At 34.5% G+C, this 23,314-nt stretch overlaps 1 protein-coding gene across 1 annotated transcript in view; it reads left to right on the forward strand.

The window, feature by feature from the left end:
- The window catches only part of LOC145276656 (uncharacterized), a 127,592-nt gene that overhangs the window by 17,160 nt on the left and 87,118 nt on the right, over nt 1-23,314 (forward strand). Inside the window, exons 4-5 of the mRNA XM_080127846.1 lie at nt 4,216-4,347; nt 7,012-7,137. Coding sequence (XP_079983972.1) covers nt 4,216-4,347; nt 7,012-7,137 — 258 coding nt within the window. The remainder of the gene's footprint in view (nt 1-4,215; nt 4,348-7,011; nt 7,138-23,314) is intronic.

Raw genomic sequence — 23,314 nt, forward strand, 5'->3', positions numbered from 1 at the left:
AAACCTGAAGGAAAAAAAATAAAAACTAAATAAATAAAATAAAATAAAACTAATATTGAAACAGATTAGTAAATGTGTCAACAAATTCACCGTTCTCACACAACTATTTTGTATCTAGAAATGTAAACAAAAAATTTAAAAAAATAAGGAAGGAAGGAAGGAAAAGGGACGGATAGACAGTAGTAGTAGTAGTAGTAGTAGTAGTAGTAGTAGTAGTAGTAGTAGTAGTCTTGGGTTTACTACAATTGTCAACGGGTTAATGTTGTTTAGTTGCATGAAAATAGCGACAGTATAGCTGTAATAAAGAATAGTTGCAAAACGCCCCCACTCATCCCATGTTAAATAATAATTAATGCATAAAGAGTAATGTAAACCATTTTTAGTTAAAAAAAAAACTACTTGTTTAATCTACGTGATTTTTTTAGATATGATATCTTCCTATCAGGATGAGTTCAAAGATCATAAAGATTTTTCTGTATTTTTTTTTATTAAATCGGAAATCACAAGGGTAGGAAACCCCTTGCGTAATTGAAATACGTTTGTGTACGTCTGTGTATGACCTATGTAATAGCATATCAGGTCGAAAAGCATCATACATGTAATCTGTATACTGAAAGCCAACTTTAACTAGGAAGTCCCTAATCTTCAACCCCCACCATCCATAGAATGTAAAGAAAAAATCATCTTTTGACTACAACACCGAGCAAAAGCAATATGTAGTAAAAGAAATGCATATCTAAAGGAGATGGACAGTTTAAGAGAAACCTTCCACCGAAACAACTAGTCAGATAGCATGTGCATCAGCTACAAAAATATCTGGACAATACACAAAAGGACACCACTCAGAAACTTACTACAGTTTGTATACCATATATGAAGGGCTTGTTGGAAAAACTTCAGCGAATATGTAATCCATACGACATCAGTACAGTATTCAGAAGCGATTCAACTTTCCGGCAACAGTTTGTAAGAGTCACGTATGAATTAGTAATTAAAAACACTTAATAAATATACAACTTCACGTTATTTTCATCACAATTAATTCTCCCTTCTTATTGCACATCTCAAAATAATGTGTTATCTTACAGAAAATATAAAATGCAGTCACTTTCGGACCTGTTTTATGAATCATTGGTTAACTAACTACTTTGAGACAGAAAATAACTGTACTTTGTAATAATCAGCAATGTAAGTCGGTGACATTATGATGTCACTTGTGACGTCATAATGTCACATGATTTTCAGTAGAGAGGTTTACTACGTAAGCCACGCCTTTTATTAAAATTTATGAAACGTGCCTAGCCCAGAAAAAAACGACTTCTCAGTTGTGCTTTAAAATATACCACAAATGTCCAATGCTATTTATATCTTGGAAGTGTGATGGCTTAATTAGATCTTTTATTTCAATTAAATTCTCATCGTTTAGTTCAGTTACTGATTTACACTCTGAATGGCCAAATACTAATACTAAACGGCCCTGTCGGTGGGGCATTAGAATACACCGACTGTCGGTGGGGCATTAGAATACACCTGCAGAGGGTAAAATTCCCTCAATAGGAGTCCTGGATATGACCTTAAACTATATCCAGTGGTGAGGCCCCAGCGTGTGGGCTTTCGGGAGTGTGGAGCCACCCTTTAATTACCATTGCTCCCAGGTTCACTCTGACCCGGAGTGGTAGTACCTGTTAGGGTTCCAACTATGGGTTAAATAGAAATCGACTTGAAAACAACAAATATATTCTATTAAAAAAATTTTCTTCAAAATCTTTGGATTCAACATTAAATAACCCAAAAAGGGTTGATATGCCGTAAAACAAAAACAACCAACCAACCAACTAATACTTAAATGCATTTTAATCGGGAAAAAAGGTTTAATAAACATAGGTTAAATTTAGACACCCAAAATTTAAAAATAATCTGGGTTGTTGATTCTTCCTTGCAGCAAAAGTATATTTGCAAAATATAGCTCCCAAAACACTTACTGATAACCTTTCATGTTTAACAGTAAAAAAATACAGCTTATGTTGAATGTTTTAGCTATCTACGAAGATATACACAGCCGAATTGTTGGGAATAGAGTAAAAGGTGATTCTATAGAGAATACACCCTTCCATTGCTGTGTAAATGATTTTTTTGAATTTCTACACAGAAATGTTTAATAGTTTTTAATTGACTGTCCTCCGTGCGATTGAGTTACAACTTTTTCCGTATGAATGGAGTCAATATCCTCTTGAACAATAGTATTTGCGTTTACAAACAATCGCTTGGCCATAGGATGGACATGATTAACCAGAATATTGCAATAATTTTATTCTTTCATGCAGAGAAACTATGCAATTTTAAAAATATAGCCGCCAAATTATTGCTGATTCACCCCCATAGTTAATAGTCGAAAAAAGTCACTGTTGATTAAATGCTTCTTATGGCTGCCTGCAAATATACACGCAATTAAAGTTAGGAAATAGAGTAAAGGATGACTCATCGGCAAAAATGAAATGCTTCCACTGGTCTGGGGACCATTATTTGATGTTTTTACTCTTCCTCTAAACGTTTTTCCGATGCTGTCGAAACAACTCTTCTATGGGCAGCTAAAAGTAAGAAAAGTGCAGTCGAGGATTCCATGAGAAACGATATAAAAACCTTCTGAGCGCAAACCAGAAAAAGTGTGGCATCAACACAAACACATGGAAGACCAATACCAATGACAGGAAACCTGGAGGCGATTATCGCCAAAGTCACCACCACCTTCGAGGCCAACCGACGTGCGGACCTTGAGAAAAATAAAAATAGAATGAGGGAGAGAGAAGAACGCGAGCAAGCCAATTCTCCAAATTAAAATGAAACAACCTGCCCGCACTGTGAAAAGCAGTTCAAGGCTGGGGTGGACCTTGTCGGACACCTCCGCATCCACTCAGAACACGATACAATCCTCACTGCTGAGGGGGTTGCAAAGTGATTTCATGTTTCCAAGAGATTTCACGTTTCTACAATATTTTAAAGTTTCCTTTCAACATTGCCTCGAAAGCAGTTGTTTTCTGATGATAAACACGCCAGAAAATCAATGTTTGCAGTTTTTAACGGGATTTCCTGATAGTTATTTAACTCTGCTGTAATATTGACTGCCGTAGTTTGGTGCCTTTCATCACAATCATTCACAATACTTACGATCTCTTTCAGACAGCTTCGTTTTTCTTCCAGTACTTTCTTTAGAAGAGGATCTCTGTTTTTGTTCATATGTTATCATCTTGGAATTTTTTTCTTTTCAATATGGCCAACATATAAGCTAATTCCATTACAGTTGCTCTTACCATACGAGCCCCAACAATCTGTCCTTCGATAGACCTGACATTTTAATTTTCGTATTGCAACGACGAACTTATAGAAAAAGAATTAACAAATTAATTTTTTTAAAATAACAAAAATTAATGAAACAAGTACATTGTTAATACATGTTTTCAATTTTTTGGAATAGGATGGAAATGCCTGCAAAATTCAAAACGTGTTTCTAGTATTTTGTCTAACCCCTGTTATATGTGTGTCTTTGTGTGCCTGTGTGTGTGCATATGCCTGTGTGTATGCATATATCTATGTGTGTGTTTGTGTATATGTCTGTGAGTGTACTATATATACGGCATAATTACGTTGACACATCGGTTTTCGTCGTTAAGCAACGTTGAGCTTGGCTAATACAAGGATAGGTGACCATTCGGGAATTCCAGGCGCTGTATATGCTCTTCGCTTATCTCAGCATTGTTTCAAATCATCGCAAACCTCCACCTGTCACTGGTATTTAACAACGTTGACTCAGGAGAGGTGGTGTTGGAGATTGCGCAATTCTTGTGACAAAATTTTCACGAGCATGCACCCCTACAGTAGGTATTCATAGACCGAAGAAAACTCAAGACTGATGCAAAATATACTACAAAAATGTTACTAATTGATTTCGAAGTTAATTAAATACATACACACAGAAAAGGCATGATGTCAATCGTGTGTGCCAATCCATAGATCTTGACCACATACCTGCAAATGTGTACCTCAATAATATTTTTTATAAATAATGTTTTTATCTCTATTAATATATATAGACATATATGCGTGTATGTGTGTGTGCCTGTGTGTATGCGTGTAAGTGTGTGTGTATGTGTGTGTGGATGTATCAGGACTCCATTGTGTTGTAAAATGACATCGTTGTTTTTTTTTTAATAATTTTAGGTTCTATAATGGGATGAAGTTTGTAAAGGCGTTTAATACGTGCTCAAAGAAACTACCCGATGCAAACCAGCTGTGCCTTTCGAATAAGAAAAATCAAATGATGAATGAAAAAATAAAGGAGATGGAAGAACTGTAAGTATATCATATATATATATATATATATATATATATATATATATATATATATATATATATAAGTTTTTATACATAACCTATCAAGATACAAATGCTTTACGCGGATGGTGAAAGAAAATAATATAAGAAATAACTGTTGACAGTTCAATAGAATATATATATATATATATATATATATATATATATATATATATATTAAATATATTTCTCATGTATATATATATATATATATATATATATATATATTACATATCTACACTCTTTAGTCCTCAATTCCGATTTATATCACATCATTGCTTCGATACTATAAAAATGTTTATGATTATTAGATGGAAGTACAATTCCATCTACTGTGTAGCGATTGACGATACATTATGAATAAAATTAATCTGAATAATCTTCCAAACAAAAACTACATTTTTTCCTGAATTTTTGCAAGCTTACTAATTGGATCTAAAATAGCTGCTTACGGTGTCGAATCGGAATAATCGTTACGAAATATTTTTCTTCACTAGGAATTCTCACGCAGGTTATATTCAGATATAACTCACTGACAAAAACAAGTCTCCATAGATTTGCAGTACTCTCTACCTTTTTGGATAACATTTACAGATGAATGTGAGTTATCGTAACAGCCGTTGGTACCATTCTTATCGCTGACAATTAGTAGTTGCCATTATTGGAATGTGGGTGGCATTAAACCTATTTCACAACATAGTCCTCTTCGCTCTCATCCAGTAGAGGTCTGGTTAGTGCTCTTTTTCGTCAGTCCTTCTATCCTGCTTGACCTTTCACAGTGTGTGGAACTCTATGCAGACACTACATTATTATTATTATTATTATTATTATTATTATTATTATTATTATTATTATTATTATTATTATTATTATTATTATTATTATTATTATTATTATTCGCATTTTGTGTCTGGCTGTTGTTATTGCCGATTTTATACTAATAGGTGGATCATAATAAATGACCGTAGGTTACTAGCATTTTTTAACCCATCTTCCAGCACTTTCCGCAAGGCAGTCTTCTAAAGTACACCAATAATGTAATGGATCCGAATTTTCTCAATTCACTTGTAAATGCTTTTGACACACTCCACGGTCATCATCCCATAAAAATAGCTACAATTTCTACCTATTTCAATTTCCTCAAACTTTTTATTTCCCTTTTCAAGACTTGGTAGTTTTCGACATTTTATTTTTCCCCCACATTTACATAAGCTGACACTGCTATATCAATAATTATTGCCTTGTGTTCCTTTTTTACCCAATAAGAAAAAAGCTGGTGTCCTTGCTTTAATCAGATTAGCAGATTAGATCTTCATATCCAACAATAATTTCACATTATCACTATCCACCACCTTTTTTGGAACATGCTCTTACTATTTTTCAATGTATTCCTACTGTCGTTTCTTGAATATATCCAACCAGACCTTTCTTGTCTTGTACTCCGTTTGAGCTAACTTCTCACAACCACTGACGAGGTATTGTACATCATCATTTTTCTGTCCACACAGTCGAAAGAACTTGAATGCCTACTAGACATTGTCCTCGACTGTCAAAGGTCTCTCTGTACAGGGGTGTGTCCGAAAAACCTGGCATGAGGCTGCTCTTTCCATAGGAGTAAACTCTGACCAAATATTCAAAAATCATATAGTATTTGCTGCCCAAATAAAATCTCCTCACTATGGTTAACCCACATTAGTTTTTACAGGGAATGGTGCACCTTCTCCAAGTGGTGTTACCTCAGGTAATAGTATGAAGCTAGGTACTCAACCAGACTAGATAAATTCTTGTGCTGGAATCCAGTAAGACAAAGAGACCAAAATGAAAAATATACTACAACGTATGAAAATGGTAAATTGGGAAGAGGAAAATTATGTTCTAAATTTTTTTACTAACTCAGTCTTTGAGAGATAAAGTACTTAAATGGAACTTCGAATATCTATGTATCTCATACAGACTGCAAATGTTAGTCCCACTTATTAGTGCTCGTTTTCCTACTTTATTTTCATATATAAACTATCGACATCACTCTTTGTGTGAAAAGCTCCATTCATCGTCATCGTCCTCCTAGTCTCCCTCCCCATATCTTCTAGCTCATTTTCATTCCGTTGAATAACACCCGCATCATATCGAAATATAGCTACTGCCCATGTGTTTACTGCGGATATTTTGTTTTCCCCTTTCTACTTTAATCATAATAATAATAATAATAATAATAATAATAATAATAATAATAATAATAATAATAATAATAATAAATAGTAAATTATGCAGATTAATGTAGCGAGCCCATGGGAATATTCATAGCCATGCTAGTCACTAACATAACAGCGTAAGTTTTATTTATTTAAAATATATTTATCTGAGAAGCGCTTTTACAGTAAGTAGAAAAGTACAATATGTAAGGAATCGTGTCCTTATCATGGGATCTTGCTTGTAGATATGGAAACGTTTACCTCTTGCCGTTTTAGCATACTTAACATTCTTATTTTATGTTTTTTTAGTATAGTTATAATATATCTCACTTTTTCTTTTCCCTTTTCTTTTTTAACAAAAGTGTTCTTTTCCTATCTAATTTTTATTCTTATTGTTCCGTTATATTTTGTCTCAAAATTTTCTTCCCTTTTTTTCTTTTTTTTATTCTAGTTTGGACAAATTCCTCAGTAGTTGTGGAGCCACTGAAAGTGGTAACCCTGAGCTTTTCAACTGCTTAAAACCCAAACGTATTGAAATGAAGACCCAGCTCTTGAAGAATTTTGACGGCAATACAGCGTATGTAAATATATTCCATTGTAATAAATTACATGTTTATATAACTCAAAATATATCAATCAATTCTATTAACAAAATAAGAATAGCATAGTTAGAAGAGGAACTCTAGGCTCCGTGATAATATGATCAGCAAATGGATACCGTACCTATCAGTTTTGGCGCTTTTTTTCTGCGACTGATAACACTTATACGGCGGTGCCCGACCATGCTGGAGTATCCAATATTAGATCTAGTGTTCACTATTGTTTTTTCCTTGCATACATTTTCGTTCTTGTGCTCTTATGTTGGCGCTAATAATCTATTCATTCGCATTTTCTTTGATTCTTCTTTTTAATGGCGTCTATAATTGACGTTAAATATCTTTCATTCCAACTTAGATTATACTATATGATTTACATCCGATGTGCGGTATTTTCTACTGCTGTATGTACAATTGTTATCATTCTTTTTTCTTTAAATCTAAATCTTTTTATGTTACTAAGTAAAGCATATTTCTTTTAATGTAACTTCTTGCACTTATTCTAAGGTGATGATATTTACTCTCGGTACCGTTGTCTTCGAAATCTGCAATTAATTTTCTACATCTTATTTCATACCATTTTTACATATTAAGTTATCTTCCCAAATTACAGTTGTATGACTTTCCTCCGCTCTTCACTTCATATTCAATCTGTGCTTTGCGATGTTTCAAGCAGAGGAAAACATAGCGGTCTTCATAATTTTACATTATCTTTTCAGGCTGTCTTTCTCTCAATATTTAGAAAAACACACACACACATATATACACACACACACACATATATATATATATATATATATATATATATATATATATATATATATATATTATGGTTTCAAATATTTCCAACGACTTTTTTCGTTCTAAAATAGGACAAAGTCATACTTTTCACAACAAATATATTTTCAAATATTGTACTGGTATTTTATTTTCTCTAATTTATTCATCTAAGAAATCTTACAATAAAGACGAAATATTGATGAACATATAATTGGTTTGTTATATCTTCATCTCTCTTTCTTTCTCTCTCTCTCTCTCTCTCTCTCTATATATATATATATATATATATATATATATATATATATATATATATATATATACATATATAGCCGAAAAAACGTGTTACTTGGAAACGCTCGACCCGATTAACTATGCCGTAACTCAACATTATCTTCATCCAGAACTCTCATAACAGACCTTTTCCCACTCTTTCGAATAGAGACGCTAAATTATACCCCCATGTTATATTTTGTATTAGCAAATCTATTATAACCGTTATATATTCTACCCTCTACCTCATCTTAACTTTCCCTAAGCGCATGTAATCCCTACCTACTTCTCTTATGCTAGTCTATGATAATTAACTAGGCTCTATTTCTTATTATAATAATTGAGAATTGCATCATATAGGCTCTACAACTGCCCATGTCTCCATTCTATTATCTTATGCCATAGGTATACTTTTCGTCTTTTAACTGTTATTAGATACCCTTTAAATATAATTCCGTTTACATAAAATTTATTAAAATACTAATTACTAAGTCTATTCAATCCCTCCTTGTCCCTTACTGGTTCATTCGGACACTTACCAATAGTAGTTTCTCTCCCTAATTATTGCTCCCCAATAGTCTATCTAGATATAATCTCCTTTAATTCCACTAACAAAAGCCAGATTTTCCATTCTGCTAACATCTCACGATATCCATATCTTATTTCTCGGTGAAAAGCATAAAATAATATGAACGCTATTGATAACTACACTTTTAGGTTTAGTTTTTACTGAGTCACTCCATGTCAATTACAGGTAAACTCCCACACCTTCTGACCTTATACTTCACAAACGCCCATATATTGAACACCCCACCCACATCATAGACTCGCTCAAAACACTCTATATTCAGGTACAGCCGCCATCGTAAGGTTCCCTATTCCCCACCACGTCAGACTGAATACCAGCGCATTCTCATTCTCTTCCCTCCCCTTTTATCGTTTCCTGTACTCCCATTCTCCTCTTCTCTCTGTCCATCTATAAAGCGATACAACTATGCTATTTGAAGCTAGTATTAAATACATGTCAAAATACATTTTTGACTTTATTTCTCTTACACCTTCAAGTTGAATACGCTTCAAATTGTGAGTCTGTTTATATATTCTATCGTTCTATGCGTGGCCTCTCTCTAAAGTAATGTTTAAAGCATGGAATTTTGGACTTGTTTTTCGGACTATCCAATGTAATACATAGGCAGAACTGCTGCTGAAACAACTCGCGATATAAACGTTATCTCTTCTAACTTCATTATAATATTTTTTACTTTCTTTTAATTTTATTGCTTATGTATTTTTCATAGCTTAAAGGATCTAATCCGCACTATCATTAGTATTATTATGTTAATATTGTTATTACAGTTATCTATATATCTATAAAAGTGAACGTGTCTGTGTGTGTCTATGTGTGTGTCTGTGTACATTTCCCTACGCAATACCTCTGTCAATTTTTAGTCTACAGACTTGAAATTTGATATACAGGTTACTGAAATTTGGAAAAATCGATGTGATCGGTTTTGGGCCAGAAACTTGCCGATGAAAGTGTCAACGTTCAACGATTTGACCTTTGAGAACTCTACCAAACTCCTCCGACAGTTTTGGGTCTACGCACTTGAAATTTTAGATATAGGTTCCTTGGACATAGATCTAACTTAATAACTTTATTTGAGCCCAAAACAATAAATATTAAGAGGTCATAATAGGGGTCAAAGTTTAAAAAATTGACCTCTGCGGTCTCGTCCAAATTACTCAGACAATTTCTAGTCTAAATATTTTACATAAATAGTATTCAGAGATAGGGCAAGCTTTTTCATCAGTTTGGGTCGAAAATTTTTAGTTTCCAATATATAAATGTATGTATGCATGTCTGTTTGATGTCTGCCTTAAACTTTCAATAAAGGCAACAGATTTTACCAAGATCAGTATCTTTTTAAAGTTCGATTTTTCATACGACAAATATAGAAAAGTTGGCTAAAAACATTAATATGTTCCCCGTTAACTAGGCACTTTCTACAGGGGGGGGGGAGTCACTTTTTTCGCCGATATTTTTTAAAGTTATCTTTTCCTTTTGATTGTTTAGCCTTAATTTTTAAAAATGCTGCTTCCGGTTTGGCGGTGGTCGTAACAGGATAAACTTTAGGTTTTACCCCGTTCTTTTCCTCCTTTGCGGTACGGGTTCGAGCCTGCCTTCCTACTACCACTTTTTTTGTTGCTCAACATACACATCCAAACACCCGGGCAACGCCGGGCTGAAATGCTAGTAATATTACTATTACTAAACCTTTTTAGAGAATTGCCAAGGCCGCTGCGAATAAGGTGGGCTCTCTCTCTCTCTCTCTCTCTCTATATATATATATATATATATATATATATACACTGTGCGTGCTAGAAAGCTACTAACGCCTCAAAGTATCCTGTACCTCTATAAGGCAACCATTCAGCCATGTATGAAGTATTGCTGTCACATTAGGGCTGGTGCATCTGCTACTAGTCTCTCACACCTGGACAGGGTTCAAAAGAGAGTCGCCAAAATGATAGGTCCTGAACAGACATCTAAGCTTCAGCCTCTGTCCCATCGACGAAATTTTGCATCCCTCTGCCTGTTTTACAAGTATTTTAATGATGAATGATCTACGAACTGCAAGCACTTGTAGCCCCTCAACATAAATACCCCCGACAAGCAACTAAATCCCACCCCTACACACTAGAGATCCCTAGATGTAAAAAAGCCATCTACTCCAATAGTTTTTTTCGCCAGAACTGCTAGACTTTGGAACTCTCTTCCGGGATTCTGCTTTCCGAACTGTACTGACATGCAGAAGTTCAAGAGTAATGTGAACAGACATCTTGTTGCTCATCCCCATAATATCCCTGCAACTTATGTCCCCGATAGAAGCCTCCTACTTCAAAATAGCAGTGTGCGCGCTTTGGGGTGAAAATTGAATAAAAAATCATCATTGCTATTATGATTATTATTATATTATCATTACCATCATTGTTGTACTTGATATTCTTGACAGTGTATTGCTATGTATTTTTATATTACCCTCATTCCCAACAATAAAGTTTGCCTTTACAATAAATTTTGCCTGTACAAAACATGCCCCATTATATTATTACCATATAGAAGTATTCTTACCCTACTTTTTCGATAAGCAGAATAGAATTAGGCTCCGAAATGCCTGGCATAAAAAGCTTTCCTAATCCCTAAACATTGTATTTATTCAAATTGACCACTAAATCTGCATCAGCATCTACTTTTCTATTGTTAATATCTTTTCTTCTGATATATATATATATATATATATATATATATATATATATATATATATATATATATATATATATATATATATATATATATATATACTAGCAATTAAGCCTGGCGTTGCCCGGGTGTTTGGAGGTGTATGTTGAGCAAAAAAAAAGGTCAATTTTTTTTTTTGCCCTCTATTATGACCCCTTAACATTTATTGTTTTGGGCTCAAATTAAGTTATTAAGTTAGATTCATGTCCAGGAATCTATATTTAAAATTTCAAGTGTTTAGACCCAAAATTGACGGTAGAGTTTTCAAAAATCAAATCGTTCAACTTTAACCACTTAACAGCCAAATTTCTGGCCGAATACCGATCACAAAGATTGTCCCCAATCTCAGTAGCCTGTATATCAAATTTCGAGTCTGTAGACTAAAAATTGACAGAGTTATTGCGTAGGAAAAAGTACACAGACACATACACACACACACACACACACACACGTTCACTTTTATATATATAAAAAATATATATATATATATATATATATATATATATATATATATATATATATATAGTTCTAACACTTTCTGGAAGGCCCATGATAGTCCTCTAGTGTGAGCTTGTCAATGACCCTCCTCACAGCCTCTTTCATCTCCTCAATTGTCTCATAACGACACCCCTTAAGGTTTTCCTTGAGCTAATATACATTACATATCTCTCTCACTCTCTCTCTCTCTCTCTCTCTCTCTCTCTCTCTAATCTAATGTACATTACATTATCTCACACTCTCTCCATATATATATATATACTATACTATATATATACTAGCATGGGTGCCCGTCTTAATCGCCAAATTTCTGGCCGAAAATCGATCACATCGATTTTCCCAAATCTCAGGACCCTGTATATCAAATTTTGAGTCTGTAGACTTAAAATTGACAGATTTATTGCATAGGGAAATGTACACGTTCACTTTTATAGATATAATAGCATGTGTGCCCGGCGTTGCCCGGGTGTTTGTAGGTGTATACTGACCAAAAAAAAATAAATAAATAAAAGAAACGGTCAATTTTTTTAACTTTGACCCCTATTATGACCACTTAACATTTATTGTTTTGGGCTCAAATGAAGTTATTAAGTTCGATCCATGTCCAACGAACCTATATCTAAAATTTCAAGTGTTTAGACCCAAAATTGTCGGAGGAGTTTGGTAGATTTCTCAAAGGTCAAATCGTTGAACTTTGATCCCTTCATCGCTAAATCTCTGGCCGAAAATCGATGAAATCAATTTTTCCAAATCTCTGGACCCAGAATATCAAATTTCGAGTCTGTAGACTTAAATTTTACAGAGTTATTGCGTAGGGAAATGTACACAGACAGATAGACACACAGACACACAGACACGTTCACTTTTATAAATATACTAGCATGGGTGTCCGGCGTTGGCCCGGGTATTTGGAGGTGTTTGCTGAGCAAAAAGAAGGTCAATTTTTTTAAATTTTGACCTCTATTATGATTCCTTAAAATTTATCGTTTAGGGCTCTAATAAAGTCATTAAGGTACATCCATGTCCAAGGAACCTATATCTAAATTTTCAAGTGTTTAGACCCAAAACTGTTGGAGGAGTTTGGTAGAGTTCTCAAAGGTCGAATCCTCGAACATTGACCCTTTTATCGCCTTGGAGTCAGAGACGGCTTCGTTGCCGGGTTCGAATCTGTCGACCGGTGTCAATCGTGACACCCTGTACTGATTATTTCCGAAAAGATTAAACACTAGTGCCTGTATGTATTTAATAATTTGTTTTGGAGCTTATATAGAGTATTAATTAAATAAGAAAATTACAAAACGACAATATTTACTAATATATATAGATTTATTCATTTATTCCATAAGGATAATCCATCAATTAGGGGTTTAGGATAAGTAATAACTTTTATAGCATGGTATTTCGAAGTCTAATGCTCTTAATCAGAAGAGTACATAAGATGCTAGGTAACATAATGCATACACACATACATAGGACTATCCTCCTTTCGGATAAAAACGAAAATCTCTAACCACTTGGAATTGTTCTCTAGCGAGGCGCATGAGGCAAAAACTACCCTCTCTAATCTAGTAAGAAGCCTAAAAGAAAAAAACATGAATTACTCCTAAAAATGGAAAATACCAAAAAAGTCTAAATCGTAGAGCCCATGTTCACAATACTAGTTCCTATGCAACGCAGAGGCCACAGCGATTAAAACAACGGAAAAATTTAATATTCTGAATTCTAAATCGGAAATTATATCCAACCGCATGCACAAAAGAAAATTTAAATATGGTAACACTCTGAACTCTGTCGATAAACTTCCTCCAAACCAGGACTAATATCTGTGGCCCTTCCGATCAACAGTTTTATATACACCGTTCCTGCCTCTTTAATGAAAATTCCTCTCCATTGCTATAAACGGTTGACCGATCTCTCTTACATGCCCAATCTTGCACCTAGTATCTGACACAGCATATACCCTCCTTTTTTTTAGTAATTCACGAAGAGAACCTCTACCAATGTATACAATCTCTACTTTGCCTATTATCTAACTAGACCACGTCTATAAGGATTCTCTCCCATCAGCCATCACTACATTTATTTTAACGACAGAGTAGAAATATCACCAGAACAATCTCAGATCACCCCTGAGTATACCCTTCCTCTTGTCCTATTGAACCTATCCAGCAACCACCATATCCATGCCAATGTTGATATGCAATAGTAACGAAATATCCTTATATATTCTCTTTATATATTCATTATCACTTTTTATTTTTATTTATTTATTTATTTATTTTTTACAAGGTGGTCACCACCGGAAGCCACTCAGGGATAAGGGTTATCGTAAGTACAGTACGTTAGTGTGGATATTTAAAGTGTCTACTTAAGGGGGCGGTTCATCAGGAATTTGTTTACGTTGGACTTGAAGACATCCAAGTTGTAGTCAGGAGGGAATCAGGCAGACGGAACAGAGTTCCACAGGCGTGCAGTTCTAAGAAAGAAGCTTTGTTCATGGAATCTACGTTTTGATTTAGGCATCGATAAAGAGTGGGGAAAGTTTTTGACAGTGGATTCAGCTAGACGGGTGTTTTTCGTAAAAGATTGGCGAGGGGGGAACCAGAGATTGGAGTTCAGACGAGTTCTCCCCCAATACACCACCCAGACAGTTTTTATTCATAACCCGTTTATTTTATTCACTTACAGCCTAAATTAAAAGTTTTCTGTAACCACCTTCTCCTCCACAATTGAATCATAATCTATGGAATGACCCTATTGGTCTCCTTCATCTAGAATTTAACTTTCCCCTATAAATAAACTCCTTTAATTGTCATTTCTTTATACAAATTCAACATTTAATCTCAATAAAGTTGACCCATCGTAACCTTATATATTTTAATTACAGCAGAGAATTATAATCGTTACGTCCCATGATGTATAACCCCAATATAAGCGGCCAGACCGAAACTCTCAAAAACTCCCATGCATCGCCTCCCCTTACCCGTGCTTTTTAGCATATACACTTTCTTCTACACCACCATCATCACATTGTTCATCATCACATTGTTCATCATCTTCACTTAGCTGCTGATATTTTATAATCCTGTGTCTTTTAAACACTGGTCTTCTACCTGCTTATCCTGTTTTATTTCAGCTTTACTTTTACTGTGTTGCAACTATATTTCCTACATTTTGGTAGTGACTTATGTATAACCAAGGATTATTCCTATAAGTAATTATAACATTACTTGGGTGTTTTTTACGATACACAACTTGAACTAAGGAATACTTACCATCATCAACCAACGTACTTTCACTCCGGACGTGAGAAATTTTGAATCAAAAACTATATCCTGAAATTAATTGCTGTTTTTCACCCGAAAAGGTGAGGTAATATCCATTCATTATATTCTCGTTCTAGCTTCAAAGTTCTAAAAGGTGTCAAAATTTTCATCACCAACCGCAACACGTTACCGTGAATCACCATTAAAACTAGATGGAAACTTATTTCTCACACTGGAACTTCTGTTTATTCATAAACTAGCGGGAGTGCCCGGCGTTGCCCGAGTGTTTGTTTCCGGGATGGGGGGGAGTTTTAAAAAATGCTATGGTAGGTAAGTAGGAAGGATCAAACCCGGAGTCATGCGTAAAAGTAGGAAAATAAAGTGGGAAAAAATTAAAAAAAACATCTGCAACGTTAACAGTTCGGCCACCAAGAAAAGTCCATTCCAGTTGTTTAGGAAAAAAAAAAAACGACTACGGTAGGTCGGCGCGAACGTGAAAATATAATGTGAATTGTCCAGCAAGCTAACCACTACGCCACAGAGCACTGCAGCTTAGTTTAGTGATTTTAAATAACTTCACATGAAAGAACTACGAAGCCAAACCGGTGTTCTCTTCTCAACTGTTCCTTGTGAACGATCCCCAAACGGTGTTAAGTGGTGGCAGGGGGGAGGAGGAATTTATTAGAGAGAAAATATTTTACCACTTCCATTGATCTTAACCGATTTTGGCCGTGACTTCTCAGCAGAAAAAGTATAGAAATCTAAGATTATCGAGGAATTTGAGAAATAATAAGCCTATAACACACCTCAGATATTGTTCTGCCGTTTGTGCATATTATATTTGCATGAAATATCTTGATTTTTAATCCTATTAAGGTCAAAATCCGACGCGAAAAAATGAGTTCATTTTATTTATATATATATATATATATATATATATATATATATAGAGAGAGAGAGAGAGAGAGAGAGAGAGAGAGAAAAGAAGAATAGAATAGAAGAATAGATAGAAAAGAATAGAAGAAGATAGAAGAAGAAGAAGAAGAAGAAGAAGAGAGAAGAGATAATTTTTAACATATTCGCTGCCAACTACGAGTATTCTCGTACCCTGGCATTTACTAAGCCTTGCCCGCTGCAAGTAAATTCGTAGTAACGAAATTCTATGCACGATCGGCACATACGATAACTGTATTTAACTTGAACAAGCATCTTAAAATAACAGATTAAATAGTGTGATTACGAGTTATCTCGTATTCGGCCCCTACCATGTATTGTTTTTTTTTGTTTGTTTTTTGTTTTTTTACTGAATATGTATATAAGTTGTAAGTTGAATGATTCACTATAAATAAAAGCTGATTTGAGTTTTTTTTATATTAGAAAAATAAGAAAACTTATATTCATATTTGGCACTTTAAGATATTTTCTTATTTAATGTGCCAAATAAGATATTATAAATAATACAAATTGAGTATATATAGTCATTATTTGCTGACTTGATTTTTTGAAAATTGCACAAAAATTGCTTTGCAATGACTATAAAAAGTATTTCGACACTATTTTGCACTCAACAAGAACATAAGAACTTTGGAAAACATCTCTACTCCCCTGCTTTTAAAAACCTTCTCCTACTTTAAATTTTTCTTATTGTCGTATTTTCATTTTATTCTATTTCATTTTCTTCATTTGGCTCTTTATATTGTTATACTTTTATGTCTATTTTTATACTCCTATATTTATTAACTTTGTATTTCTTGTACCTTCATTATTTATTTTTACTCTATAATTCTTATATTTTTAATATTTATTTATCCTTTGCATTTATATCCCTTTATTCTACCAACTGTTTATTCTCTATCTTATTCACTTAAATAATATTACTACATTGTATCTCTTATAATTTTCCCCACAGCTTTATAAATTTCCATAGTATTATTCCTTGTAACGTATACTTCATTGAAATACTAAGCTATAATTTCCGATACCCCTTCTAAAATATATGGGCATAACATAAAACCTTATTTCAAGCAAACTCCTTCCATTTTTTTACATGGAAATCACCACTTATCAAGGCCCAGAAGCCACTCGGGGATAAGGGTTATTATAGATAGATATATAGATAGATAGATATAACCCATTAATACATGATTAAATAAGCATCTTCTTTCAATTCACTTACCCTATATTCTCCCTGTGAGTTTAATCAAACACCTTGTGCACACATATATTAAAGCCACCATGACAGATATGCTATACACATATTCTTCATTATATAATAAAAGCCATACTCCTCCTATATCACTGAGATCAATTTAATTCTCCTACCCCCAAACAGCATCAATATTCCATCTCTCACTGAACAATTATTTCGCTCCTAATGTAACTATCGTTAGATGTCGCATCCCTAGTATGTTACCTAGCATCTTATCCTCTCTTCTGATGGGAAGCATTAAGCTTCGAAATATCAGGGTGTAAAGAGTATGTACTTATTCTACACCGCTAATTGATGTATCATCTATATTGAATAAATGAATAAATCTATATACATTAGTATATACTTTTATATTGTCGTTTTATTATTTTATTATTTATTTGAATACATATATATAGTAAGTTATAAAATGTATACGGCGATTAAGCTACACTGAATATTCCGCGTTTCATCCATTATAGGATTCTTCAGGCTTAGAGTGGATGAAACGCGGCATATTCAGTGTAGCTTAATCGCCATATATATTTTATAACTTACTAACTTGCTCACCTACTTATTGAGCATGTTGAAGTAAATATTTAAAGTTTACGCATAAATTTATACTTTTGTATATTAATTTTATGTGAGTAAATGAAGTAGTTATACATATATATGTGGGGGGTATGTGTGGGGGGAATGTGGGGGTGTATGTGTAGGTGTGTGGGTGTGTAGGTGTGGGGGTGTATTGTATGGGTGTGTGTGGATGTGTGTGCGTGTATGTAAGTATGTGTGTGTGTGTGTGTGCTGGAGGTTGTTTTGATGCCTTTTAATGTTTGTTTTGATCCGTGATTGTCACTGTATAGTTCTACAATTAGTCAACTGTGTCGAAAAATTCCTTACATTATGTTGCCGGGTATACTACTTGTGCTTGGTTGTTGGGGGCTATGTTTTGCTAAACCGACATATAAGAGACGTCTGAATCACATTTTCACTAAATATTTGTGTAGACTGTTTTGCAATTTCTTCAGGATCAGTTGCTCATCAATTATGAAGTTTTGTTAAAAAATACTGTAATATTCCAGTTTTCTATTGCAAAAATAATAGATATTTTAAAAATACACACACACATGTAAATTCTCCAATCTTATAAATAAATTTCTTTCCAGTTAACGAAAAAAACATTAAATAATTTACGTGCAGGTATTAAACTACAGACCACGTCATAAAAAACTAAACACGTACATTTTCATGCCTTATCAAATTCTTTGCAGTTAATTAAAAAAAAAATAAGAAATTTACGTGCGGAGTTTGAACCTGCAGACCACATCACGCAAAAGAAAAACATGCTATCAAATTACCCACAGTAGAATTTTCACGGCCCGTTGTTATTTCAATGTTACTAAGCGACGACATGGGAAAATAATATTTATTTATGCAGATTTCGTATTCATTATTGAAGGGTTAATTTTTTTTTTTTTTTTTTTTTTATATTGGACCTAATATATAGTATTGATTTTCAGAAGTATAAAAATGAGACCTATAATCGAAACCAAATCGCTTCAGTCTTAGTCGTTACTATTTGAAATACTCTCGGATGTCTACGAAAAAGTGAGACGACTTTAATGTATAAATGTTTTTTGCGCATTCTCGCAAATAACACGTTTAGTCGAGTTATGGCTGACAAGTTTCATTATTTTCAGTTTTTCCCTTAGCAAGAAATAACAGTCTACAAAAAAAATGTAATCAATATAATCATTTGAGACGTCTCGTGCTATTCCATGACCTTGTCTTTCAGAGAAGATGCAATTTGACTACTAGACATCTAGAGACAGACAGACACACAGACATGGAGAGTTTTATAAATTAGATTTTTCGCCCTTTTACACATTGTATTTAACAATGCTCCTTTTTTACAAAACTTATCTTCTCTAACTTTTAAATCTTAGGGGGGTTCCCAACAATTATTTTATCCATCTGTTCACTGACATTTTCTGATGACTTTCAACATGTGATTGTGTCGCTCTGTTCGCTCACATATGCCTAGTTGACAATATAACAAAATGTGATTTACTGTTCCTTACATTCTTACATTTATAATCCTGGCTCTGCTTCCGACGTGTTAAATTTGCTGGTGACTGACATACATAAGTTGATTTTATCAAGAATCACGGTGCCTCTTATTCATAGATCTCCTACTAGCAAATCCCCATAAATACCCCCGACAAACTCGACAAGCAGCTAAATCCCACCCCTTCACATGAGAGATCCCTAGATGTAAGAGAGCCTTCTACTCCAGTAGTTTCTTCCTCAGGACAGCTAGAATTTGGAATTCGCTGCCGGGTCCCTGCTTCCCCAACTGTATTGACATGCAGAAGTTCAAGTGCAAAGTGAACTAACATCTTGCTGCCCAACTCCCTACACAGTATCCCTGATGCCTATGTCCCTGATAGTAGCCCCCTACAACAAAGTGGCAATATGCCTTGGTTGGGGTGAAAATGTAATTTTAAAAAAATCTTCCTCTATATCAGTATCGGCTTCCATTTTGAACATTTCTTGTACCCTACTCTGTGCCATCTTTACTTTCCATCCTTGGTTCATAATCGTCCGCATTTCATCCGCAACACGATTACAACCACAAAATATATCAAAACATTTTGCCTCAAATCCTTCCCGATTTATTTGTACTGATCAGATGATATATTTATGTTTTAACTAGTTGATAGTTTCATTCCACTTTTTGCCCTTTGGAATTTCAGGTGAAACTTTCCCTTTTCTTTAAACCTTTGGTGTCATAAACCTCTAAATTTTTTAACTGAAACTCTTCCATTATTGAAGTAAAAATTAGCTTAAATAGAGTCACTTGTCCGTATAATGCTAATGTTATTATTTTTTTATGTAGTCATAGCTATTTCCGAATCTTTTTTTACTCACGTTCACCCCAAACAAGGAATATCGCAACTTGTACATAAGGGGCTACTATTTCGGACCATGCCTATGAAAGTTTTGCACGTTAGTTTAAGTTACATTTGAACGCCTGCATATTAGTACAGTCAGGGTAGCAGAAAGAGAATTCCAAAGTCTATCTGTTTGAATAAATAAACTCTTAGAGTAAAAAGCTTTCTGGCATTAAGGCACCTCAACAGGGTTTGTTGGGGATATGTACGTCGCGGTTGTACGAGTGCAATAAGTTCATCAGAAGACATTCCATTAAAATACTTGTAAGGCAAGTACGGCTATTCAATATTGCGCCGATGGGATATGGATTGAAGCTTAGTTGACAAAGTGGGACCTATTAGATTGGAGACGTTTTCACCCTATCCAATAGGGAGAGACTAGTGGAAGATACACCAGCTCAGATGTGGCAACAATACTCCATGCAGAGGTGAATAGGGGTGCAGTATACTCTCACGTGTGAGTAATCTTCTAGAACGAGATAGTGAACCCTCATTCCTTGCAGCAGCCTTCGCAATGTCCTCATATTTCTTGTGAATGTTAAGCCGACGATTTTAGAGGGAAGAATTCTCGTATAGGGTGTTATTTTTATATAGATATCGGTGGTTGGAGAGGCTTCTTGTAATTTTTACAGGACAGCTTAGTCTTAATAACATTAAACGTTACCATCCATTTACGGCCCCGATTCTATTACGGTCTGGAGATCATTTTCTGAAGATTCTGCCATTTTCATAGATTCATGTACATCCGTTTTTCCCCTCATGCATGTTATAGACCTTTGCATCATCAGCAAATATACTCATCTCGAACACAATATTATCAGTGAGGTCGTTTATGAATAATAGTGGCCCAAGGATCGATCCCCTGGGCCACTCCCGCATTAATATGGTGATGTTTGGATATACGTCCATCAATTACTACCTGGATGGTTCTATTGTCTAAGAAAGATCTAATTGCATTTAGTAATCGTCCTGTTATACCATACGAGTTAATTATCATTAGCAGCCCTTTGTACCAGATTTTATCAAAAGCCTTTGATATATCAAAAATTACAGTCCAATCTTCGCCCGTCTTATCCAGTGCAAGTTATATGCGTTCAGAGATGATTGTTAAAATATCTGCAGTAGAACAATATTATTTAAATTCATATTGTTTGTCAGAGAGAAGATGTGGTGAACTAATGCTTGATTGATTAAGGTTTCAAATATTTTAGTATAGAAGGGGAGGAGACTGATAGGGTGGTAATTGGGTCTAACATTTGTTTCGTTGGTCACTGGTTTAACTTTTGAAAGCGTAATGTTACGCTACTAGCCATAATAATTTCTAGGTACAATAACAATTGTACAAACCAACACTTGAACCTTGCATCTTCAACAGCCATTTATCCATCTTCAATCCATCTTCAACAGCCATTTATGTATTTTACCTTGGCTTCTATCATTCAGTGCTGGTTGGTATCGGCTCCCAAGACGTTTCATTGCTTTTTTTTCGCAAACAGTCGGTATTTTTTTACTTACAATAGATTACTTTACTTCTTTTCAGACTCCTTTTACAAACATAACACTATTTGATTTCTTCGTTTAAAACGTGATTCCTGAACATGCGATCAACTAATCCAATCGTTCTAATATTTGCTTAGTTGCGTTTTGTCCTTTTACTATGTTAAATGGAGATTCATTCTTATAATAGAAAAATGATCTAAAAAGGATGGCAAAAGAAATAAATATTATAGGGAAAATAAAATTGTTCAATTGCTAATATTTACTGTAGTTGTCCACGGCAAAATCTCCTGGATATGACCTTAAACTATATCCGATGGTGAGGCCCCAGCTTGCGTGCTTAGGTGAGTGTGAAGCTACCCTTTAATTGCCATTGCTCCCAGGTCCACCCCGACCCAGAGTGGTAGTACCTGTTAGGGCTCCAACTATGGGTTAAATAGAAACCGACTTGAAAACAACAGATATATTCTATTAAAAAGATGTTTATATATATATTATTCCTTAATTGGAATTTTTTATTTTTGAGATGAGCATTTTTATGTTTATTTTATTTTTATTTCGGACTATTAGTCTCATCTTTATTAGTTGTTGTTTGTTTGTTTTTATTGGTTCACAACGTTTCGGCCAACTTCCTCTGGCCTTCGTCAGGTGGTAACCGCGACGGATAGGAACTTCGAATCTCCTGAGAATTCTCCTGAGAATGCAGTTAGGAGATTCGAAGTTCCTATCCGTCGCGGTTACCACCTGACGAAGGCCAGAGGAAGTTGGCCGAAACGTTGTGAACCAATAAAAACAAACAAACAACAACTAATAAAGATGAGACTAATAGTCCGAAATAAAAATAAAATAAACATAAAAATGCTCATCTCAAAAATAAAAAATTCCAATTAAGGAATAATATATATATATACCAATCGGTACGGACCCGTCTATGGAAGATCAGATAATGAATAAATGTGGATTTATAAGATCAAAGAATCCAACCTTGATCGCCCTTCGGGGCCCGTGGCGCAGTTGATAGAGACGTTGAATCTCTACGGTTCCAGATGAACATTGTCTGAAGATAGCGGTTTCAATCCCACCCAAAGCGTGCCAGAGGTAATTGGTCAAAAATGTGGTGAGACGACGACAACTACGGATGGCAGTGATGGCTGAGAATGCAGTTAGGAGATTCGAAGTTCCTATCCGTCGCGGTTACCACCTGACGAAGGCCAGAGGAAGTTGGCCGAAACGTTGTGAACCAATAAAAACAAACAAACAACAACTAATAAAGATGAGACTAATAGTCCGAAATAAAAATAAAATAAACATAAAAAGATGTTCTTCAAAATAACTGGATTCGGCTTTAAATAATTTTTATGCCGTAAAACAAAAACAACAAACCCACCAACCACGGCAAAAACT

Source organism: Euprymna scolopes, chromosome 5 (assembly GCF_053919585.1).
Source record: "Euprymna scolopes isolate OS-2025 chromosome 5, ASM5391958v1, whole genome shotgun sequence".
Lineage (NCBI taxonomy): Eukaryota > Metazoa > Mollusca > Cephalopoda > Sepiida > Sepiolidae > Euprymna > Euprymna scolopes.